General features: G+C 39.0%; 1 protein-coding gene across 1 annotated transcript in view; it reads left to right on the forward strand.

Moving 5' to 3' along the window:
• The window catches only part of MYBPC1 (myosin binding protein C1), a 98,151-nt gene extending 72,621 nt beyond the window's left edge, over positions 1 to 25,530 (forward strand). Inside the window, 8 exon segments of the mRNA XM_030322304.1 lie at positions 3,678 to 3,845; positions 8,250 to 8,338; positions 11,262 to 11,457; positions 13,467 to 13,606; positions 16,768 to 16,927; positions 18,311 to 18,447; positions 20,297 to 20,483; positions 24,855 to 25,530. Of these exon segments, the coding sequence (XP_030178164.1) occupies positions 3,678 to 3,845; positions 8,250 to 8,338; positions 11,262 to 11,457; positions 13,467 to 13,606; positions 16,768 to 16,927; positions 18,311 to 18,447; positions 20,297 to 20,483; positions 24,855 to 24,955 (1,178 nt within the window). The 3' untranslated portion in view covers positions 24,956 to 25,530.
• The last annotated feature ends 760 nt before the right edge of the window (positions 25,531 to 26,290 follow it).

Raw genomic sequence — 26,290 nt, forward strand, 5'->3', positions numbered from 1 at the left:
AGGAGGAGGAGGAGGAAGAGAATTAAGAACAACTTTCAGTGGCAGCATTAAATCCCAGAGGGTGTAAGCAATAGGTTTGACATGTGACAGGAATTTGTCTCAGTATATAAAAATGTAATCACCGAAATTTAGAAGGAGAAGAGAAACAGTTAAAAAACTTGTTGATAGAAATAACAGACAAAGAGAAAACGACACAAGAAAATATGGGCCAGAGTGTACCTAAAACCAAAAATGATGTGAAATTCACTGAAAGCCTGTTGTGTTTTTGGTATCCTGCTTGTCATGATTTGAAAATGGATGTCTAAAACTGTCCCAGTTTGAACTCAGGCTCCACTCTAGATGAGGTAAGTAAACAACCCACTGGGGAAGCTTGTACATATCACCACTAATGATAGGCCAAGATTTAGCCTCTGAGAAAGCTCTTTGGACTCCAAACTTTAATGTGGATCTTATCTGAAGGAAAGGGAGACTACAGAGCACATTTGGGAAATGAGGAATGTGACTACAAAGGCACCCTCCCAGGAGGAAAACCTCTGGAGAAGAAACTTCCTATGAGAGAAAACTGCGGCAAAGGAAATCCCAGGCCCCTGGATTGGGGCACCCCTGGAAACCACCATTGGTGCTGGTTGGGAGGGAACAAGAGACGGGGGGACAAGGCATCCTGGTAACAGTTCCATTGACATGTGCTCTGCTCACAGAGCACGCTGCTTCATTTCTCCAGGGCTTAGAAAGCCACTAACTAAAACTAGTAGGGGCCTTATGAGAAAGTTCCCAGGCATCCCAGCATAGGAGGGGGGTAGTGTCACTAATGCAAAAAGGTAAATTCTTGAGCACTTCAGAATATGGTTTATTCCCATTCTATTCCTCTCCCATTTCAAAAACTCATGAGTACTCCACTCTGTTATTTATATCACCCCACCAGCAAAATCTCCCCATCTTACATGTGATGTGGCTGCTAAGCACGAACATTTGTGTTTGTATGAAACAGAGCAAATTCTTTACTCTTTTCTTTCTGCTAGGTTTAAAAAGTAAGAAGATACAGCAAAATGATAGATGCCTGTCATTTTGATGTTACCCACCTTAGATAAAATACAACGAAGTGTATTTTACATAATTTTGTGTGTGATCTGTGTAGATACATATGTATACGGGTATATACATATGTATATGTACACAGTCATTATTATGTATATATTTTGCCACATAACGTTTTGGAATTAGCTTTCTATGGAAGTTCTTTCATAACGTGTATATCTTTCTTCTCGCAGTCTTTTCTTTCTTTATGTGGCTGCCCTATTCTTCATTCTTTTTAATGGCTGTTGTCCTCCAGACTAATTTTCTGTAGTGTTTAATGCTTTTAGATATGTCAGGTTTTATTCTGTAAGAGAATTCTTTCTTTTATAAGATCGTGTGTTGGTTTTGACTCTGCCTTTCTCTTGGTTTTGTTTTTTTTAATGCCTGCAGTACATTACTCTTCTTTGTTTTCTTCCTTCACTCTAGCTCTTTCTTTTCGTTCTTAAAAATTCTCCTCATGTATCAAACAACTTTCGTATTCCTTCCCCATCCCCTGGACACCGTTTTCTTTCTCTGTTTTCCTCAATTAAAGTGGTTCAAACGTGAAGGGATGGGCTATTTTTGTTCCCGTCTGATCTTGTTTCGTCCTGTCTTCTCTTGAAATTTCTCCTTTACTAGTTCTTCACTATTTCAAGCACGTTTTCTGTCTCCTATTTTCACTTTCTCATCAACTGTCTCTTCACTATGAAAATATCAGCACAGTGACTCCCAACCTGACCATTGGCTTAAAGAGGTATTTCTTTTTCAGTGTCCTTAAGTAATTTTTATCATCCACATGCCCTTGCAGCCACCAGGATATTTTGGCTCCCTGCTCCTTTTCCCAGATACTCCTAGAAGGGATGGGATAAGAGAGAGGAGAAGGTTCCAAGGGGTTCCACTCCCCAGCTCCTCTCCTGATAACACGTGAAAAGGCATCATCCCAAACCAGTGGGGGTATGCCCACAACCACCCCATGAGCCAGCAACATTCCCTCCAGTCACATGGAACGCAGGGACCCAGGCATGCTCAATTTGTTTTCTTGACTGCAGAACTTGTTGTTATGGCAACCAGAGGCTGCCTGGGAAGACAGGGCTGGCTTTATCCTGAGTGCCTTCACTCCCAGACTGTGATGATTGAACCCCATAGCAGGAGTTCTGTGTTACCTGGGTGCCTGGGAGGACCCTCCCTGGCTGAGGTCGCAGGGACAGGTGAAAAGATAGACTGTTCCACTGTGTGCTGCTCCCCTATGGAGTCCGGGACCCGCTCCTCCTTTCTCTTCAGGGTCTTGCTTTGTTCCTCTCTACCTCTTGTTCCCACAGCTGGAGGTGCCCAGCCTCTTGTCTCCTCTTCTTCTCTGTGGCAGATGCCTCAGGACAAAAACCACAGTCTGAACACAGTAGGCTGTGGATCTCCTGAGGAACTACCCACCCCCCCACCCCAATGTGTTTGGTCTCTTCCGTCACTGCTCTGAAGACAAATATCTTTGCATACTTTGCATACTTTACTAACAGAGAATGCTGACTACTGATACGATATTCTTCTGGTGTGAAAGTGGGTGTCTTTAATTAATTTTAATGACGGATTCTCAAAGGTACATCAGCAAAACAGTCTGATGAAAATGGGGAGGCTGCATATGACCTACCAGGTAAAGTATTCTATGAAAGCTTTCAAACTTTCTTACTATATGATACAGTTTCTGGGAATGTTCCATGACCAAGCATGAAGTACACCTACCACCCACACATGAAAAAGTCCTTAGAGATCAAGGGGGTGGGCAGGCATTGAGCTAATAATGTGGGATCCAAGCCTCCCCCAACCAACCCTGTGGGCATAATGCATGCAAACTTTCAGAAGTTGAAATATTTGCAACCCTTGAATGCTGGGTTCAAATTCTCTTGATGTTATAGATAAAGCTACCAAAACCTTTTAAAAATATCATCATTTTTGATTGAAGTGAAAGAATTATGCCAATACCTTATAAGCCTTGTCTCCAGGGCTGTGTTTCCTGTCTGCCGTGGATATTAGCTTCTTATATTCATAAATGGAAGCATTATCAGACTCCCTATGCACATATGAGTGCCTCGTAAGAAAAAAACAACCAAGATAAAACAGGGAGATTATATAACTATAAAGGTTTGTGTCTCTCATTCGTAAGAATAGTATTTTCTTGTTCTTCTGAACTTTAACATATGTAGATGGCTAAATGTCATGAGTATGTCAATCCTTATGAAACTGAATTGGAGTAAAACTGCTACAAAATTCTTGGGGACAGGTACTGTGATTCAGGATACTTGTAGTATCACCTCAGTATCCTGAATCATAGTGACTGTCCCCAAGAATTCAGGATACTCTAGTATCATAGTATCCTGAATAAGAGGTTTTTCAGAAATAGCAGAATCTGATTATCCTTCTTCCTGTTACTTACATTAGCCATTCTAGGCCATTTTCATTTAAATATGAAAAATGCCTACCCATGTAATGTGAGTCCATACCAAAATCATATTTCCTCCAACTGATTTAATTGTAAGTAAAATACTAGTTTGGAGTCGACCGTACCAGTTAGGATGATTTTTTTTCACTAAACACCATTTCTCCTTCTTGTCCTTTTCTTTTATGAATTTTAGCCGAGGATTGGATAGTTGCAAACACAGATCTGATCGATAAGACCAAGTTCACCATCACAGGTCTGCCTACAGATGCAAAGATCTTTGTTCGCGTGAAGGCTGTGAACGCCGCGGGCGCCAGCGAGCCCAAATACTACTCCCAGCCCATCCTGGTGAAGGAAATCATAGGTAAGTGGCAAGGCTTTCAAAACTTTGTCTCCATTTCATGTTATTTGATTTTGCTTTTTAACCCCTTTCTTTCTCAAAACCTCCTATTTTGCTGTCCCTCCTTTGATGTATTGTAAATGCCTCCTGGGAGTTAGAAATGAACAAAACAGCTCTTATTTACCAGTGTGGAGGTCAGCTCAAAGTCTGTAACTTGGAATGACGACCAGCTAGCTAACCTCCCCAGGCTCTGAGCCAGCTCTGGCGAGGCTGCCTGTTCCCACAGAGGGAGCGTGAATGCAGCAGTGCCAACTTCAGCAACGTGGCACCAGTGGGTCTGCGAGGCCAGAGCCATCTTCATGGTGAGATGAACGCATTATTTGCCCTTTCCAGCGTCTGACCTCCGCCCTGACGGTGCGAAAGCAATGGCGAGTAAAACCACAGGTGCCTCAGCACAGGTCAAGTCAGAGCCACGGAACCAGACTAGTTCTTTCCGTCTTCCTCACCACCTTGCACTTGGAGTTAAAATCAGACGGCCGGCTTTGCCTTGGCATGTTCTTGCTGAAGCATAAAAATTATCCATTTATTAAACCTTGGTCCTCGAGTACACATTTTTCCTACCTCTATGTGGCAGTGAAATGCAAAGTATATATAAAGACCTCACGCTGCGTGCTATAGCACAGTGGTTGTCTGTAGAAAGAGGGCTGGTACAACTGAGCCAGAGGCTGAACTAGTGACTTTTCTCACACAGTTCCATTTTACTTGAAAAAATGGCCACTTGGCAGGCATTTTTAAGAAAACAAATGGAATGAGCCTGTCACTGTGAAGAAAGCAACTTAGAGTTTTTGTTGTCAGCCTTTCAATGAAAAAATGTGAACTTTGAAGCAAAAATTGGAATTTTGGGAAACTCATATCCATCGCCATGGACTTGACAGCCCTCAACACTTAAAAACTTTTCTCATGAAAAAAATTTTTTTCTCGTGAAATAGGCGGTGATATTAACAAATGTAGTTTTTATATTGAATAAGGGAATATGTCAACATTTAGAAGATCTATGTAATGTGGTGAAGTGATGTTTTCCATTAAAAATATGCATGGGTAAGATTTACATTAAAAATGTAAGATAGAGGGGCGCCTGGGTGGCTTGGTCGGTTAGACGTCCGACTTCGGCTCAGGTCATGATCTCGCGATCCGTGAGTTCGAGCCCCGCGTCAGGCTCTGGGCTGATGGCTCAGAGCCTGGAGCCTGTTTCAGATTCTGTGTCTCCCTCTCTCTCTGACCCTCCCCTGTTCATGCTCTGTCTCTCTCTGTCTCAAAAATAAATAAACGTTAAAAAAAAAATTTAAAAAAATGTAAGATAGATTAGTGGATTTTAATGTAACAGAGTATGAAAAATTAATTGAAGTGGCTTCAGATTCCACGCTGCAGCTCACCTTTAAGAAATCACAATTTATCATGTTTTAGTGTAGGATCAAAAAGGAATATCCATAATTGTCTGAAAAGTTTATTAAAATATATCTCCTGTCTGTGCAAAGCCAGATTTTCTTCATTTAAATGACTTCAGCCAATACAACACATTGCAACAACAGACTGAACACAGAAACAAATAGGAGACTCCAGATATCCTCTATTAAGTAAGACATTAAATAGATTTGCTAAAATATAAAATAATTCCATTAAAACATCATTTATGTTATCTTTAAATTAATAACTAGATATTTGAAAAGTTCAGTTTTAATTTCTAATATGGTAAATATTGATAAACCCACATAAGCAGAAGCTGAGAAATTGCTTTTTTGGGAAGGGTCCTTGATAATTTTTTTTCTTTTTCTAAATTTTTTTTTTGACGTTTATTTATTTTTGAGACAGAGAGAGCATGAACGGGGGAGGGTCAGAGAGAGAGAGGGAGACACAGAATCTGAAACAGGCTCCAGGCTCCGAGCTGTCAGCACAGAGCCCGACGCGGGGCTTGAACTCACGGAACCATGAGATCATGACCTGAGCCGAAGTCAGACGCTCAACCGACTGAGCCACCCAGGCGCCCCGGGTCCTTGATAATTTTTAAGAGTATGTTAGAAAACTGAGACCAAAACATTTGAGAGTTCCTGTTCCAGGGGAAAGAACACTGGACTGGGGGCCTGGATATCTAAGTTCTAGACCATGTCTGCCACAGACAATTGGGAGTGAGTTACAGGATGGATGGATGGATGGATGGATGGATGGATGGATGGTTGGATGCAAGAAAGCATGAAGAGTGGGGCGTCTGGATGGCTCAGTCGGTTAAGCGTCTGACTTTGGCTCAGGTCACAATTTCATGGTTCAAGCCCCGTATCGGGCTCTGTGCTGACAGCTCAGAGCCTGGAGTCTGCTTTGGATTCCATGTCTCCCTCTCTCTGCCCTTCTCTCACTCATACTCTGTCTCTCTGTCCATCTCTTAAAAATAAATAAACATTAAAAAATTTTTCTAAAAAAAGCATGAAGAGTATACATTTTCTTAGTAGATTCAGAAGCCAATCTTTTTAAGTTGAATCCTGTTTCCAGCATTTATTAGCTAGTGACCTCAGATAAGAGACTTGATCTTCCTGAGCCTTAATTTGTTCATCTGCAAAATGGAAATAATAATAGTATTTGACAAGAGTGCCTGGGTGGCTTGGTCAGTTAAGTGTCTGAGTTCGGCTCAGATAACGATCTCACAGTTCATGAATTCGAGCCCCATGTCAGGCTCTGGAGCCTGCTTTGGATTCTGTGTCGTCCTCTCTCTCTCTGCTCCTCCCCTGCTCACACTCTGTCTCTGTCTCAAAAATAAATAAACTTTGAAAAAAAAATTTAATAATAGTACTTGACACATCAAGAGGCTATCAGAATTAAATATATTGATCCATGTTGCTGCTTTACAGAGTGTTTGCCACATAATAAGCTCTCAATATGTGTTAGCTTTTATTATGATGATGGTTTAGTTTACTACAGAATCTGGCTGAGTCTCCTTTTCCTTATATGTAAAGTTAGGGAGTTACACGATCTCCAAATTCTCTTCCAATCCCAATATCAGTAATCATCATCATCATCATCATCATCATCATCTCCTCAAGTTTATTGAACACCTACTGTTCTCAACCATTAATCCTCACAACAATTGTACAAATTAGGTGCTTTCATCATCCTGATTTTATGGAACAGGTGTCTGAAACCAGAACTACCATGTATCAGATCCAGGACTCAAACTCAGATCTCTAACTCAGAAGTTCATGCTTCTAAGTAGAGCATAGGACTCAAGCCTGACTCCAGGTTCTTTTTTTTTTTTTTTTTTTTTTTGAGAGAGAGGACACAAGTGAGGAAGAGGCAGAGAGAGAGAGAGAGAGAATCAATCCCATGAGGGGCAGAGAGAAAGAGAGAGAGAGAGAGAGAAGCATGGCTCACCCAAAGCGGGGTTCATGTTCACCTGAAGTGGGGCTTGAGTTCACCTGAAGTAAGGCTCGAGCTCACCCATTGCAGGACTCAAACTCTCGAACTATGAGATCATGACCTGAGCCAAAATCAAGAGTCAGATGCTTAATCGACTGAGCCACCCACCCAGGTGTCCCAAGGCTAACTCCAGGTTCTAATCCTGGCTGTGTCACCAAGGGCACATTACTCAACCTCCTATCCTCCTGTTTCTTTATCATAAAGTAAAATAGTACCTATCCTACAAGGTGGCCTTGAGGTTTAAATTAGTCCCTTCATCAAAAGTGTTTAGTCCAGTGTCTGCCACATACTAAGCCCTCAAGTGCTGACACCTGTCTCATCCCTGTGAACCTATGAGCCTTTGACTTCCTGCTTCTGATGGGTTTGCAACAACATGCTCTAGTATCTTTATGGTGTTTAATTAATGAACATTAATACATAGTGGGCTAGGGCCACCTATTATGTACCTCGTAGCCACATGGGGAGAAAGTTACTATCCAATTCCAACAGAATTACCTAAATAACAAGTGCTAGGTACTAAAACTTTGTTTTGTTTTTTTTCTGGTGAGAAAAGGTGGGCACTCCTATCAGCTAATGTGGTGCCTATGGATCTTTTGTGGAATGTTCACTGCAGAATGCATTTGCTGTCAGAAACTGAAAAATACATATAAAATCCTAAGAGAAAACTTGGTGTTTTTCTATAAAGTTGTTTTAGACTTATAATGACTGTAAAAATAGGAAGTTGCTATAAAATCAAGGATGTCAAGGATAAGTTCTGTTGAGCCAGACTGTGAAAATATCTCTGCTTGAAGAAAGCATTTAGAACTAAAATTACCATACATAATCTTTTAATGGCACATCTAAGATTTTACTGTAGAGACATCAGCACAAGAATATCCCAGTGACTCTCATGCCAGCATGCTTATGTAAGCCTATTTCCAGTGTACTCTACTGATCACAAAATTATGCTGTTCTGCCCTCACTCAGAGCCTCCGAAGATTCGCATCCCAAGGCACCTGAAGCAAACCTATATCCGCAGAGTTGGAGAAGCTGTCAATCTGGTTATACCTTTCCAGGTAATAATTCAGGGGCACTTATTTTCTCTTTCCAGTGCTGGGGTGTTTAAGAAGCAGAGACAGGTACTCTAGCACTTAAATTCATCATGACCCAGGACTTCCTCAGAGGGAAAGTAGATAAATAATGCAAGAGATCTGGGGAGTGATTAAACAATCTTGTGCTTGTTGAGAAATCTATCAAACTGATAGATTTTCATTCTGCATGAGATAAATGACACCTAGCTTGGACTGGTCTGAAGACAGGGACTACAGTGGGGCAGAGAGGAAACACCAAGGAGATAGCAAAACAAGAAATTGCTTGAAGATTCTTTCTGGTCCTATATATCCGTAAAACTAGTCTTCATTTTAAGTGAAGCTCTCGGAGTAATATTCAGGAAAACATCATGTGCTTACTTCCCATGATTACCCGAAACCAAAGGAAGAGGGATAACTGAATGTTGAAATCTTGATGCCACTAACTGAAAGATGTAAACACTGTTAAATCATGGCTCCAGCAAAAGATTCTATTGTTTACAAGATTGACCAAGCCTCACCTATAATAATCAGTTTTGGTCTCATAAACACACACACACACACACACACACACACACACACACACACACACATACACTGTACCACCACCCCATTACTTGTCTGACTCCTTTTAGACCCCTAGACAGCACTATTCAATGGAACTTTCTGTGATGGTGGAAATATTTCACAGGTTCAATGTCTAATATGGTAGCCACGAGCCAAATGTGGCCATTGAACACTTGAAATGTGAAACTTGGAACCAGTGCAACTGGGAAGATTAATTTTTAGTTTTCCTTAATTTTAATTTGCTTTAGTTTAAACAGCCATGTAGTTGTTACATCAGACAGCAAGACTTTAGAATTAGAATTTAGGTCTCTGCACACATTTGAACACACACACAGCTCATTCAGACCCGGGCTCCCATGACAAGCAAGCTAAAAGACAACCAATTCCAGCACCAGCACCTGGGGCCTGCAGCTCGAAGAAGTGATTACCTTCTACATAAAGTGTGCGAAATCAAAATGAAAGCCAAGGAGGACATGAGTATAAACAGGGCAGGGGAGGAAGGAGGTGGCTTGACAAGTTTCCTCCCACTTCTCTCCCCACACAGCCTCAAATAAAACCAGGAGTTGGCACTAGGCAGGCACGTGGGCTGGAGTGGGGCTGCTGAATCTGGGCTGCAAAATTTCCAGTTTTTGTACCATGTCTACTGCTAATGCTAATCCCAATTCCCACATCTTGGGAGTCTGTGTGTCTAACTTCTGGCTGGGTCTGGGGGGAGGAAAGACCATGAGAACAGGGACCTCACAGGTATGGCATCCCAGAGGCTGCTCAGCTGCCAGGAAGGGGGCAATGAGACCATTGTGTCATGTTCATCTATTTGCGGAACCTCAAGAGTTCTCATGAACATCTCATTTGATCCTAAGAAATACCTTGTGAGGCAAGAAGGGCAGATTTCCTTACCACCACTTGACAGGAGAAGAAACTGATGTTCAGAGAAGTTAGGTGACTTGCCCAAGGTCACACAAGTAAATGGCACTTTCAAGAGCAGAGTCCATGTCTGTGGACACTTCCTCCAGTGCCTTTTTTTTTTTCCACTGCATATATTATCGGAAAACTCTGGTTTTTGTTTCCCCAGTAGTGAAAGCAAATTGTACATTTACAGAAGTGAAACCTGGAACTGTTTTTCCTTATCTTTAACAGTATTGTTCTCCACTTCCCACATGTAAGTCTAAGCACCCCAACCATTCTTCAAGCTCTGTAGGCAGGGGTTTGATGTGGGTCTCTCACATTTTTTATCATAACCTATCCACAAGCCATGTTAGGAGCCCAAAGGAAGGCTATGCCTTAGCTGACTGAATTAATCTTCGGTTCCTGTCTGCAGGGTGAGCCTGGGTCTTTGGAAATCCTAGGAAGTTCCTTTGTAATATAAACCAAAACATGTATTCTTGAATTAGATTATAATCCCCCAAAACTTGCTGTTAAAGCATAGTTTCGGCAGCTAGAAAGAGCAGAGAGAGAATTGTAGACAAGTCTGAAATGAGTGGTACGATGCTGTGGAAATAATATCATGTACATTTAGATAATAATAAAGCACGTATGTAGTGTACAGAAGCTTTAGGAACTTCAGTCTTGGGGCACCTGGGTGGCTCAGTCAGTTAAGCGTCCAACTTGGGCTCAGGTCATGATCTCACAGGTCGTGAGTTCAAGCCCCGCATCAGGCTCTGTGCTGACAGCTCAGAGCCTGGAGCCTGCTTCAGATTCTGTGTCTCCCTTTCTCTGCACCTCCCTTGCTTGTGCTTTCTCTCTGTCAAAAACAAATAAACATTAAAAAAGAAATTGGAAAAAAATAATACTAAAAGAACTTCAGTCTTTATAACTATTCTGTGAGATAGGTACTGTCATTGTTCTCATTTTACAGTTTGGGAAATTGAGGCAGAGAGAGTTTAAATAACTTGCCCAAGGTCACACAGCTATTAAGAGGTAGAGTCAGCATCCAAATACAGATTCCAGGGCCCATGTCCTTAACCATTATGCTATGTTATACAGGCTTTGGAGCTAGAGAGACCTGGCGGTAAGACCTGGTTCCAGCACTTAACTTAAGTCACAAGGCCTTAGGCAAGTCACTTAATTCCTTTATCCAAAAAGTGAGGATAATGACATTTATTATCTTGATGGGAAGATGAAAGGAAATAGTAAACCTCATGTACCTAATGTAGTCCTTGCACACAGAATGCAACCAACAGGCAATGCGAGTATTACTGTTTCTGCCATAGTCGCTGACCACCAGGCTGTCTCCAACCTTGCCGAAAATGGGATCAGCAACTGTCATTTTTTGTAACACTGAAAAAAAAATCTTGAAACCATCTGTTTTCCCTCCCCCTCTACTTTTTCCTGTCTTTCTCTTTAGGGAAAACCAAGACCAGAATTAACTTGGAAGAAAGATGGTGCAGAAATTGATAAGAATCAAATAAACATTCGCAACTCTGAGACTGATACAATCATATTTATCAGAAAAGCAGAAAGGAGCCACTCTGGGAAATATGATCTGCAAGTCAAAGTGGAAAAATTTGTGGAAACGGCTTCAATCGATATCCAGATCGTTGGTAGGTTTGGAAGAATGTTCTATCAAAGCAATATTTGTACTCATTGTCCTTGTCATTAAGGCAAGAGTAAGAATTTGTGTTAGAGTGGCTTTCCATAAAATTCTTTTTTTAGAATTAAAATTACATTGGTAAAATTTGTATTTCAAAATACCTTTTTTCTTACTAGAAAAACTAATCATGGAGACTTAGGGCATATATGTTAAAGTAAATTAATATATGTACTTTTTAGTGCAAACCATCTGTACCGCTTCATAATCCAGTTCTCTCTTATTCTGTTTCTCAACTCCTTGATGATGAAACTATTTCCTGTTTTGAATTCTGGCATAAAAGACAAAGCAGATTCTGAACATAGTTTAACACGTTTCTTACCACACCTAAATTTTTCAACTAATACAGTTTTAATGGAGAGGGAAGAGTTTTTTTAAATGTAAGGAAGATGTACCTAAATAGTTAAACACCTAATTGGTTATTCCTACAGGGCTAGATACTCACTCTCCTGTCCAAATAAATGAATAAATAAGTGTAGGTCTTACTTCTGTCCAGAGTTAGGGTAATAGAGGGAGGATCTCTCACAGATAGGCCCCTCTCACTTGAACTGTTCTGTAATTTTTGCAATGCGAAGAAATGCATTTAAGAGCATAGCTACAGAAGCCTTGTTTCCAGTCCAGTCATTTTTATTATTATATTTCAGCAAATTTGCTGAAACTAGGAGTTTTCTCACTAAAGGAGAAACTTCCTGTTGGCTGAAATTTCACACCCTTTAAGCTAAGTACTGACTTCCTACTGGCTAACCGTTCTTGATTTCTGTTAAGTTGAGGGGAGTGCTGAGGCTACCCTGTGCCCTTGGATCTGGCTGGGCTCCATTCTAATGGGAACCCCCATGGAAGCCCCCACTCTAATGGGAGCCTCCAGGTCTGGAAGAGCACCTTCCCTCTGAAACACACAGAAGGACTTCTCTTTTCCACTTGGCCATGTAGTTACTTTAACAGGTAGTTCTAAGTGCCCAGGACATTGCTTGCACACTCAAAGTGTTCAATAAATAATGATTATTATTCTAGTTATTTTATTGGTTCCAAATTTAACATTGGCAGAGAGATAAAATAAGTTTTCTTCATGCACGTTAAAGGGACCTTTTGGGTACAGCAGAGGAACCCACTCACAGGCTGTGGCCTCCGTGCCGCGCACCAAAAGCCAGAGCTGCTTGGCCCAGATGGGCTCTAAGATTTGGAGCCCAGGGTCAGCTTACATTTCCCATTAGGCAGTGTAGCCTTGTGATTCATTGCCAGTAGCCTGCTCTTGGAGTGAAGGTTGATGAGGTTTGAAATTTCATTTAAATTTTCCTTTCAAAATCCTTGTCTTTCCATGAAGATAACAGTCAAGAGTTTCCAGATGAGCTTAGCTGGAGTGCATTCCACTCTCCTAAAGCTTAAGAATGGTGAAAGAAATGTGGGTAGAAATGCAGGGAAGGAAGGGCATTTTAAAATATCTTCCTACAATGAAGTACAGCAGTCCTGTTTATTGATGGAGACAGGTTCCCAGACGTCTGAAACTGTGAGTAGTACCAAACCCTATATATGCTGTTTTGTCCTACGTACATACCTACGTACATACCTATGATAAAATTCAATTTATAAATTAGGCACAGTAAGAGATTAACAAAAGTAACTAACAATAAAACAGAACAAGTACAACCATGTACCATAATAAAAGTTAATCTCTCTCACAAAATATCTCACTGTACTGTACTCACCCTTCTTCTGATGATGTGAGATGATAAAATGCCTACATGGCGACATGAAGTAAGGTGAATGATGCAGGCGTTGTGACATAGCATTAGGTTACCACTGACTTTCTGACACTATATCAGAAGGAGGAGCATCTGCTTCCGGATCTTGGTTGCCTGGGGTAATGGAAACCTCTGAAAGCAAAACAGCCATTAAGGTGGGGGACCACTGCATATGTTGGGAGGGAAAATGACCTCATAATGATGTCATGAATTCGTCCTCTAGACCGTCCAGGTCCACCTCAACTGGTGAAGATTGAGGATGTCTGGGGAGAGAATGTTGCTCTATCATGGATACCACCAAAGGATGATGGAAATGCAGCCATCACAGGGTACACGATCCAGAAAGCTGATAAGAAGAGCATGGTAAGGTCTGGCCATCTCTGGTTCAGCAGCAGCAAAATCGCATTTCATCAAAAGTAAAGGGGGGCAGGGCATGAGGTCCTCTTAAGGACATGAATATTTACTTTGCTTGGTTATCATGAGGCTAAAACAGTATAAAGCAGCTGACATAGTGCTCAATGGAATTCAATAAATTCATTTGTTCAACAAATATTTAGTCACTCTGGATTCTGACTCAGATTTATATCCATGCAACTCTTTCTCCTTGTAAAATAAATGTTGGATAACATGTATAGAAAGAGACCAGTTAGAAAAGAAAGATTCTGAAGAGAACAGCAAGTGCAAAGTTCCTGAAGAGGGAAGGAGCTTATTAGTGTGTTCAAGAGGCAACCTAGTCGGAGTACGATTTATTATTACCTGTATTTAATAGATGAGGAAACTGAGGCTCAGAAAGGATAAATGACTTGCTCGAGATCACCATTTTAAATGTTAAAGTCTAGGTGCTCCTGCATCAGAATCCATCCTCTACACCGTACTATTGCCCTACCTGTATGTGAATGAATGAATAAATGAATATTTGGGCACACAATGGCATCGAGCCCCTCTTCCTTCTCGTAGGAAGAGTGAAATATCATACTTAATGATATTGACAGGAAGTCTTCAGGCATTTACACTAGTAGATGTCAGTAAGAACTTGTCTTCTTGGATAGCCAGTCAAGTCCAGGTGAACCTGGACGGACTTTCTCACTGTTGACTGAGTTCTAACTGGTGACAGAGACTGATCCCCAACCTCTGCATCCCTGTGTTTCTGTCTGTCCAGTGTAACTCCCAGGAGATACCACACCATTGTCTCATTGTGGCTACAGATGCTACTCTTCACTTAAATTCCTGTTGTCATTCATAACTTCATAGACATTTTTTTCATTATGTGTGCCAACACATTAATTTATTCTTCATTCACTATATGTTGAGCACTGTTCTAGCTACTGGATCGGGGGGAAAAAAAGGAGCACTCACAATCTAGGCAAGAAGAAAAACATCATAAAACCAAATGACAAAGCAATACAATAAATGCTGGAATAAATTTTGGAATAAAGTGCTCTGGGAATAAAGGAAGTCATAACTACATTTGCCTGGTGTCCTAAAAATATTCAAAATATGGACCACCCGGGTGGCTCAGTCAGTTAAGTGTCCAATACCTGATCTCATCTCAGGTCTTGATCTCAAGGATGTGAGTTCAAGCCACTTTGTGTTGGGCTCTTACTCTGGGCATGGAGCCTACTTAAAAAATATATATCTAAGGGGCGCCTGGGTGGCGCAGTCGGTTAAGCGTCCGACTTCAGCCAGGTCACGATCTCGCGGTCCGTGAGTTCGAGCCCCGCGTCAGGCTCTGGGCTGATGGCTCGGAGCCTGGAGCCTGTTTCCGATTCTGTGTCTCCCTCTCTCTCTGCCCCTCCCCCGTTCATGCTCTGTCTCTCTCTGTCCCAAAAATAAATAAAAACGTTGAAAAAAAATTTAAAAAAAAAAAAAATATATATCTAAAATACTGAGATAATGATGGCCCCTAAAAATTCTAAGAAAAATCCTTTTCCTTTATGCACTTTTTATCAGAAAATGTATTTTCTTGGGGCACTTGAAAGCATGTGGCTCAGCTGGTTAAGCGTCCAACTCTTGATTTCAGCTCAGGTCATGATCTCATGATTCATGGGTTCAACCCCAAGTCCGGCTCTGACAGGGCAGAACCTGCTGGTGATTCTCTCTCTCTCTCTCTCTCTCTCTCTCTCTCTCTCTCTCTCTCTCTCTTTCTGCCCTTCCCCCATGCTCTCTCTCTCTCTCTCTTTCTCTCTCTCAATATAAATAAAAATAAAATTTAAAAACATCTAAAAAATGTATTTTCTCAATTAGTGGTACTAAATATCTGTGGTTCTCTACTGGTTGCAAGATAAACTTTGAGACTACTCTATTTCTTGGTATGGTGAGGAAAAATTGAAAAGAAAATTACTTGTTTTAGCTTCTCATTCATTCATTCGGGTAGTCAATAAACATTTATTTTGTGCATAGTACCTACTATGTGCCAGGTATTATAATAGGCACTGGAGATACAGGGGTAAGAAGAAAAGTTGTGTTTTCTTCTCATCGTGCTGTGTCCATTTCAGTGGAGGAGGTAGACAGGAAACAAGTAAAACAGTAAATATATAATGTAATTTAAGGTAGCAAGTGCTGCAAAGAAAACTTAGCCAGGTTAAGGTGAGAGAGTATAACCCGCACAGAATGGTGGGAGGGTGAACAGTCAGGGAAGAGGTTTAATATCTGAGCAAAGACCCAGAAGAACCTACTTTAATATTAGGCAAACTTATTGGGTGATATTAATTTTTCTCTAGTGATTTAGCATCATCTCTTCTTCAGAATAGATGTTTGCACAAAAATCCTTTTTTAATGTTTTTTTCCAAATTTATTCTTGAGAGAAAGAGAGAGCGGGGGAGTGGCAGAGAGAGAGGGGGCCAGAGAATCCAAAGTGGGCTCTGCACTGACAGCAGACAATCTGATTTAGGGCTCGAACTCACAAACTGCAAGATCGTGACCTGAGCCAAAGTTGGATGCTTAACTGACTGAGCCACCCAGGCGCCCCTGTTTACACTAAAATTCTAAAATCAGATGTTGTTATACAAAAGATAGGTGACAGACACTGTACACTTAGGAAGAAAATATAAAGGTAGGAGTTGACATCTAGGGTATATGAATCTAATGTGTAAATGAAGATTAAACTATAAGGGTGCCTAGGTGGCTCAGTCGGTTAAACATCTGACTCTTGCTTTCAGCTCAGGTCATGATCTCATGGTTCGTGAGTTCAAGGTCCCTCATCGGGCTCTGTGCTGATAGTGTGGAACGTGCTTGGGATTCTCTGTCTCCCTCTCTCGCTGCCCTTCCCTGACTCACGCTCTCTCTCTCTCAAAAAAAAATAAATAAAGATTTAAAAAAATATTAAATTATACATAATCAAGTATAAGTATATTATAAAATGTTAAACAAATTAAATGTACGTTGTTAGTACTCTCAATATAAAAATCAGTGCTATTTTTCTCATAGTTAATAAAACATCCCCACTGTTTATTCTAATCAACAGTTGGAATAGTTGTGTGTTTTTAGATGATTTTTCTCAAAAAAAAATTTTTTTTTTCCTTTAGGAATGGTTCACTGTCATTGAGCATTATCACCGAACCAATGCTACCATTACTGAACTGGTCATAGGAAATGAATATTATTTCCGGGTCTTTGCTGAGAACATGTGTGGCCTCAGTGAGGATGCAACAATGACTAAGGAGAGTGCTGTGATCGCCAAGGATGGTGAGTTAGCAGTGGACTCATATAAGGAGGTTCTGGACTCAATTCCAGTATGTGGGGGTGTGAGGGGTTTCCTTTTGTTTTTGTTTTGTTTTGTTTTGTTTTGTTTTGTTTTGTTTTGTTTTATAGAGGCTTCCCTACCACGATTAAATCCAATCTCCAGCCCCTCTCCCTTCCCTGGAGGTCTGGGGATGGGACTGAAAGTTTGAAACCACTAATCACAGCTGGCAACAAGTCCCCATCCTTCAGTCCAAAGGTCACCTCATTAATTTAACAAAAGACCCTTTTATAACTTTCCTCCCTTAGGAAATTTCAAGGGTTTTAGGAGCTCTGTGACAGAAATGGGGCCAGAAGACCAAATATTTACAGTGAAGTCTTGAATTGCGAGTGTTCCGCAAGACACGAACATTTCTAATGTATTTTTATGAGATAAACGAGTTGTCTTGCAGTGCTAGTAGTATGTGATGCCGGTCATCACGTGATCATAACTAAGCCAATGTTTCCTGAAATTCACTTTGATATACCAGTGCTTTGGATTACAAGCATGTTTCCGGAATGAATTATGCTTGCAAACCAAGGTTTTAATGTATTTCTTATTATAAATCACAATATTACAACTGGACATCTGGAAACCCCAGTTTTCAATGACTAGATGTTCTCAAGAAGACTGGCTATAGAGATGTGGTGAAAGGGAATTCAGAAACTGATAAACACACATTTTTAAATTGTGGTAAAAATGTTTGAGTAAAATGTTGATTTTACCAGTAAAAATTTTTATTTTTATTTATTTTTTAACTGTTTATTTATGTATTTTGAGAGGGGGTGGGCAGAGAGACGGAGAGAGGGCATCCCAAGCAGTCTCCACTCTGTCAGCACAGTGCCCAACGTGGGGCTCAATCTCACAAACTGAGATTATGACCTAAGCTAAAATCAAGAATCAGAGGCTTAACTGATTGAACAACCCAGGGTGCCCCTTGTTTTTATTTTTAATATCGCATTTTTTAAAAAATATAAACTTTCTGACTTCTTTCCAACTTCTGGGCTGTGGGTCTGGATGGCTAAAATCAGAGATAGGAATTTCATTTCCTCATAAACCACTGTCCTTAAAGTCCTCATTGCTCATTGCCTTTACATTAAAATATACTGTTGATCAAAATAGTCAGATACCAGATTCTTCTCAGTATTTCTTTCAGACTCAGATGACCATACTGACTTTGTGTCCCAGTGCGATTGTCCGTTTGTACACTTCAGAATGAATGTTGTGTGGAATTCACCCATATTTTTACATGTTTTTATAAGCTCAGGGGAGTTTTAACCATGAATAAAGTATGCCAAGAATGACATATTCTCAGGCCAATTTGTGTTTTTCTAATGCTTGTTTTTAAGGTAAAATCTACAAAAATCCAGTGTATGAAGATTTTGATTTCACGGAGGCACCCATGTTTACTCAGCCTTTGGTTAACACCTATGCTGTGGCTGGTTACAATGCCACCCTGAACTGCAGTGTGAGAGGAAATCCTAAGGTACCAGTTTTTCAATCACATTAGTTAAATTTAAGAATTAGTCCCAAATTCCCCTTTGTTTTAAAAAAATTTTTTTAACATTTTTATTTATTTTTGAGAGACTGAGCATGAACGGGAGAGGGGCAGAGAGAGAGGGAGACACAGAATCCAAAGCAGGCTCCAGGTTCTCAGCTGTCAGCACAGAGCCTGATGCGGGGCTCAAACCCACAAACCATGAGATCATGACCTGAGCTGAAGTCGGACGCTTAACTGACTGAGCCACCCAGGCGCCCCCAAATCCCTTTTTTGTTTTATGTTAGACACATTATAATTGCAAATAACAATATAAGTTGTGCTATTGTTATCTTTTTCTGGGATAGGGAGGAGAGTGCAGCATTGTGGTGTTGGTGGATAATTAGGTCCACTATTTAAATACAGTAGTAAAAAAATGCTTATATTTCTTTACTAAATAAAAGATGACTATTTAGGAAAACCCAAAACACCCATTTTAAAAAATACTGAGAGGTAAGGAGATGGAAGTAATATTGTTTCACGTGAAAAATCTGGTGGTAATATTGATTCATTAAATTTTCTAAAATAGATTAAAGCAAATGATGATACTGTAATGCAAGGCAGAATATAAAATGTGCTGTCCTAGGAAGGAAGAAATCATATCTGATTGAAGAGATTTAGAAAGGTTTTAAGGTTTCTTGATGGCATTTGAAAAGAGCAACGAATTAATGAATGTTTCCCATAGAGATATTTTTTTTCCTGGTGGCACTGTGGGAAAAGTGCCCTAGAATTTGGAAACATTGCAAAGTGGTATGATTCCTGCATATACCATCAGCAGGAATAGACCAGTCAAGGGAGAAGTTACACTGAGAATGAGAGGAAGATCCTGAATTCATCTTTAGTTGGAAGTGATGTCGGTACAAGCAGGAATGACCAGGAGGGAGAGGAGAGGTCACCAGAGCTTAAGAGAAAGGCCAGAGCTGTGACTCATCCTAGGCATGGGGTTGCTATATTCCATATCTTGGAGCCGAAACTATAGAAAGGAATATCATTGAGGAAAGAGACTAGTAATCAAAAAGCCAAAGTCCAAGGGGTAAGCCTCAGTGAATGCTCCCATTTGAAAGGACGAAGAAGGATGGAGAGAGGAAGATGATGGTATGAAGGAGACAGAAAAGAAAGTCTCTAGAGTCTGAGCAAGGCAAAAGCATATAAGAGGCAGAAGAGAGAATATGGAGAGTGTACATTTACCAAAGGGAGAAGAGAATATGGGAAGGCAGGGGAGGGTCAAGGGTGATTGAATGTAATTCAGAGGCCAAGGAGAATAGAGTCAGCTTCCTGGGTGACTGGTCATTACTGATCTTGCATTATCTGAAGTGGACCCATTCCACTAGATGATGAATAGAGCTCTTTGAGGAGAGATGAAATGGTGAGGAGGCATAAGCAGCCCCTAAAGAATTAGAAAAGAATGTCAGGAAAAGGAAGTGGAGAAAATCAGATGGTTGTGACACCTTATGAGGATTCTCTGAAAAATGCCCAGCAACATACACTCTCCAGGGTAAGTTGACATCAGGAACCTGTAGATCAAATTAGAATGCATCTGAATTCATTTGGGAAGAGAGCCCCAGAGCTGTCTTCTGAACAAGTCTGGCTTGCTTCTGACCTGCCCATTTGTTTTCTTGCCAAGCACCATGTAGAATTTAATTTGAAAGGAACAGTGCTCAAGTAGATGTGGATTCTTCTCAGATATACTTTCTTTCTAAGCCATGCTTTAAAATTTGGTCACTGGCTTTAATGGTCTATTATTTATTATGCTAAATACTGATATATTTTGACTTATTTTCTTCAATCTTAACTTCAGCCCAAAATAACCTGGATGAAAAACAAAGTTGCTATTGTGGATGACCCAAGATACAGGATGTTCAGCAACCAAGGGGTCTGTACTCTGGAGATTCGCAAGCCTAGCCCCTATGATGGAGGCACTTACTGCTGCAAAGCTGTCAATGACCTTGGGACAGTGGAGATCGAATGCAAACTGGAGGTGAAAGGTATGACATCAAAGATCTCATGTATAAACTGAAATGAAAGAAAATCATTTATTTATCGTCGTTACTGCGAAATCCAAATTACGTGCTAAAATGTTTGGGGGTGGCAGAGGAAGGGGAGAGAGAATTCTGGGACAGAAGACATTATTACATTCTGCATTCACTCTGATTTGTTTAAATAGACTTATTCTCATCTCTTGCAATTCTTGTTAACTAAATGAATATTAATGTCAGTGGAATGCTAGCATGTGTACAGCATGGTGAGGATGAGTAAAGTCAAGGGAATATGACTTTCATGATATAATCCATTTATTTAAAAAGTCTAGTGCAAAAGCTCATCTAATGAAGCTACAATTAAGGAATTTACACTATTTTTAATTAGTTTACTATTTTGTGAAACTTCTAATATATATATGGGTAAGTTTGCTAATTTAGCATTTAATATTGCACATAGAGAATATAGCATATCCATATTATTGTATTATAATCAGTTGCTTTTAAAATCTCATTAAAAATTTTCCATTTATAGGTATGTATTTCATTTATACTAGTTTTTAGAAATGCTGCAACTAATGTAAACCAAGAAACATATAAGGATTTATGTGGTAGAAAAGTCTCAGAATAACCTGTCATCTTAATCAATTTTTATAGTAATTGGGTGTAATTTTTATACTGGAGTTTTTTTCTTGACAATCAAATGATACTTTGGGATACCATGAAAACTATAGCTGTCAGAGTCTCTGTTATGAGATAATGGGTGACATGATCCTAATGTCTTTTCTCTTTTTCTTATTATGTTATATTGCTTTTCTGTGATAACCAAAATCTTTATTTTTTCTACCTCTCTGTAATGAAGAAATTATGATTCAAAAGTCAGAAATATAACTTTGTAAATATCTATTTTAGAAAAAATAGTAAATACTTAAGGTATTAATATTAAAAAAGAGGTTTTAGTCTTAAATCTAGTACAAATAAAGACACTTCTTGAAAAAATTTTTTCATAACTTAAAAAAAAGTATTCTTTCTGCTATGATTTCTGTCCATTCTCAAGTAATACAGTATAGTAGATTGATAACTGAATAAGTAGAAATTTTTAAATTTTTTTCTCTCAAATATAAAACAATAATATTCTTACAAAGTGTCAAACATGACTATTGAGAAAGTGTTTACAAATTTAAGCATTATTTTTATCTGTTTATTAGTTCTAAATTCAAACTAAGTTAAGAGTTGCAAATATATCTGGTTTCTCAACCCCTAGCTTTTTTAAAGTATTGTTGGTACTTATGTCTCAATATCCAACAAAATCCAACAAAAAACTAGTACTACTTCTGCATGCTTTGAAAATAAAAGAATGTTGCTAACGGTGTAAAATGATTATTTCATAAATGGTTCAACATTTGGGATCCTCCATAGAAGCAAATAATACTATACAGATAGATGATATATCATTTATAGTAATTATATAGTAAATTATATAGTAACTGAATTTAATAATATAAAGAATGTATCCTAGTACATGAGTTCATAATAAGGCATCAACTGTGGTATATTGGTGAAAACTTTTAGTCCTAAGAGTAAACCCAAGATTGTTTATCATCAGATTGTTATCTGATAATAGGTGACTTGAATCAAGTTAAGCTGTGAAAAAAAAAAAAAAAGAAAAAGGTAAGAATGTCAACTGAGAATAAATAAATACTGGTACAAATATTCTAATTCTACAGTGATATATCAAGGACTAAATACCCCTGGACAACCAATCTTCCTGGAGGGGCAGCAACAGGTTTTAAAAGTTCATATCCCACTGGATATTTCTACTTTCTGTTCCATTCCTCTTACATGAAATCGCACTTTGCATGTAAAGCTTGACTTTCTCATTTGCTTTTCATTGTATCTGTTAGCAGCTCATGGCATACAGTGTTTATGCCATGAACAGGAAGGCCAAATTATTCAAGGATATTAATTAATGTAGGCACTATGTTTTGTCAGAAAACTAAGTACTATACCACACATCCCCATAAATAAAGCCAAAGAGCTACATTTTAAGATGACCTCACTGGAGATATCAGATTATCAAAACTTGGGAATCAATGACATTTCTTTAATATTTTCATTTTCCAAATGAAGAGAAATATGATCTTCCTTTAAGATAATTTCTGCTGTAGTTTCCTTAGATTCATGTTGAGCATTTTTAATTTACTAAGTTGTAGGAAAAATATTCTAGACATTTTTGATGAAGAAAGGACACAAATATTTAGAATATTTGGATCCAATATTTGGAAACTTTCATATTTAAGATTTCCAATGAAATATTTACCAATAGAATATCTATGACCTATCCATCTGTTGGACATTTTAGATATTTTCATGGAACTAAAATTATTTCATATATTTATGAACTTGAAAGAAAATTTTGGGTCCCATTACTTAAATGTATTAAACAATAAATGAGTGCTATTCTACAAGTATAATTCACCCCCATTTGGAATAATGAATTGAGAAGTTCTTTGGGATTGGGTAAACAACCTGATGTAAACTCTAATGTTGTAAATCTATGCCTGAGTTTACAATTCCCAGAGATAATGTCAGCTTGCAAAAGATGACCAAATTAGGGCTCTTTCTTTAAGGTTTTGTAGATTATACATAGAGTAGCTTTCTACCCTAAGTTTGTTTAGGCCTTGTGTTTATTTAGATCAGTCATATATAATCAGTTCAGAATACAATATTATAGAATATACTAGTTTAATATTTTTATCTACTTGATAATTTTGCCTTTTAGCATTTCAACATATATATATGTACACTAATGCTTTGTCTCTTGTCTCTGTTTTTCTTTTGTTGAAAAACACAATATATATATGTTGTAGGTTTTTTTTTTTAAGCTAATGGTTTGGAAGCTTTTACCATAAATATTCACTGTACAATCAAGTTGGCTTTGCCACCTGATCAGGCAAAGTTGTTGTGCATATTAATAAATGTTTTACATATTAATTATCCTTTTGAAGTGACTGGATCCCTGCCCTTCACTCCATATGCTTCTATTTTCCTACATCTTTCACATGACTAAGGATTAATGAAATCACCTCATCATAATCATGACTATAATTTCATCCAACAAGTACTCAACTTTGGTTTTAGCACTTTATTAATGCTTACAACTTCTCTCTCTCTTTCTCTCTTTCCCTTAGTTGTAGCACAGTAAGGATTTTTGAATGTATATTATCATCTAAGGTAAGCTTTCATATGGTTTTGGCATATGAAGCTTATGACTGTCATAAGCCATACAAAGCCTGTGGAGTATGGCATGATTTTCATTCTGTAATCCAATGAAAATAGACTATTTAAAATCTCTAACTTTGTAGTTTTAATTTGTATTTAAGTATCTTGACATTAACAGCTAGTACTTATTCATCACAACAATCTCCTGTTGACATGAAGCAAGTTGTTGAATGCAGTAAAGCATGAATTAATGCATTTAATGTTGATGAAAATGATACCCAAGCATTCTGAACGCTTTGCATCAAGGAATGGACATGTACATAAGTGGCATCATTTCTACCAATATGTGACTTGAATTTTTTTTTTTTAAAAAGGAGAATGACTTTCCCAAATTTGCATTAAAGAAGTTTTAAGAATGTTCAAATGGCATGCTGTTTTTGCCTGGACGTGAGTTTATTAGCAAGTAGTGAAGCACTTCCTTAAAGGACCATGAATTTTTATAGTTTCATGGGTTCTCTTGTGAAGGGGTACTTTTATTTTATAAATATAATTCAGACACATGGAAGGTAAGTTTGAAATAGTAGTAGGATTTTTCACGTTCAGAAGGCATTGGACACGTTTTACTATTTTTAACAAAATCTTTCCAATTTTTGCACTTTGATAGTGTATAAATAGCCAAAATTAAAGGAGTGGTTCCTTTTTTCTTCTCCACTGTGCTTGAGTTGGAGTTCTTTGTGCTAAGTTAAAAGGAACATTAACGAACAGGAAAACAGTTCTTCTCACTGATTCATAACATGGTCTACATCTACTCTGCCATTCAACCAAAAGGCTTAAATCATCTATAGAAGAATCCCAAAACCCAAAAGAGCAATAGATCCTTTCCAAAACCAGTTAGGAATTTAAACTAAGATGGAATAATAGCAGGGAACAAGAAACTGCTATGGATCTGCCGGGAACTTGCTTTTCCTTCTAGATGCCAACTGCTTTAAATTCTAAATGTACTAAATGCAGGAGATTTCCCAGTAGGACTGAATGAATCTTTGTGACTAACTGGAACATAATTAGTCACATTTCTAGGCAGCTAGTCAGGAAGTAGTATTTCAGTAATTTTTCATGTAGACGGTTTTGACTTGGCCTTTTCCTTTTTGTCCTCTCTAGGTGGTCTTTCCTTCTGCAGGCTTCTCTTGCAAGGCGTACCTCCTAACATAATTGATTCATATTTGCGAGACTTGCAATCAAGCAACCCTGAAGAATACTAAGGGCCTGGGCCCTGCCTCCCTACACTCCACTGCTTTGAAATCTGATTGCAATGAGAAAGCATTTTCTGTTTTCCACCAGCACCCAAGTGTGGTTGTTTTCTTTCCTCCTGATGTTAAAGAAAAAAAAAATGTTTGCACGGGATTGCTTAATTAAAAATTGCATACAAAATTTCATTTGAAGTCAACATTTTGCTCATGATTGTCTGTGCTTGGTCACTGTACTTTACAAAAAAAGCAAGCTAGAAAATTAGCAAAAGCTGTTGTTTCAGTTTAAAATAGTAGGCTGTAAATGCTTTCTTTTTTCCAGAATAAAATGACATAGTACCATATACCACGGTCAGATCTTGAAAACCCATCTTTCTCTTGAAAAGTCACTCTTTTCTTGATCTAACAGATTTTTCTAAGCAAAACAGGGTTGTTTATTTCACACAATCCTGCTTAACACCAGTGGATCTGTACGCTTTTTCCCATTTGTATTCCCTATAAGACAACTTCATAAAGTCTCTCAGACACAGTTTTCTCAACAGAAGGGAAATTGTATTCAATAAATGGTACAATAAGTTTGAAGCACTTATGATGAGATCACACAGTATTCTTTTATGTGCTTGGGGTTCTGTGCGCAAACAGAACTGAGGACAAAAGGCTGGGAGCCAGGTGCCACCAAACTCAGGCCTGACCTTCATTTGTCTCTGGCACAGCCTCCAGGCCAAATGTACCAGAGCTCCTGCCAAAACAGCTAGTCCTAGTGACAGAGAGTTACTGCAGACGACAGAGCGGTTATAGATTTAGAGATTGCTGATGGCATCCATTCAGACTAATGAAGACCATCAAAATCCTAGAAGCTGAGAAACATTTGCAGGAGCGCATCATCTTTTCAGCGCTTCCTTTGACTCTTCCTGCTGTTCTAGAGAAAGTTTCAGTTAAGGGAGTGAGGGGTAAGTAAGTCACCTCACCACTACTGTTTATTCCCTCGCCGCCCCCCATTTCTTCTTTTTGGTCTTTTGTCCTAGGAGATAAATACATTGTGACCTGTAGGGTGGAATTCCCCTATGGGTGGAATGCCCATAGGATCCTGGGACAACATTTTAAAATATCTGCCCTGCTTCCTTTCCAGGTTAGAGCTGGGAGGTATGGGGGAGATCACACTCCTGGGCTGACGTGGGTCTCATCAAGGGAAGGAGTGGTGTATTCAGATAGCTGCAGTACCTTTGGGAACAGCAAGAGAAAACTTGGGTTCTTGTCCAAACTATAATGGCTGCCTCTTCTGTTCTGATGAGTTGGTGATCCTGCCTTATCGGTTGTGAAGAATACTGGCTACTACCCCATATCCTTAAT

The sequence above is a fragment of the Lynx canadensis genome, chromosome B4 (genome assembly GCF_007474595.2).
Source record: "Lynx canadensis isolate LIC74 chromosome B4, mLynCan4.pri.v2, whole genome shotgun sequence".
NCBI lineage: Eukaryota > Metazoa > Chordata > Mammalia > Carnivora > Felidae > Lynx > Lynx canadensis.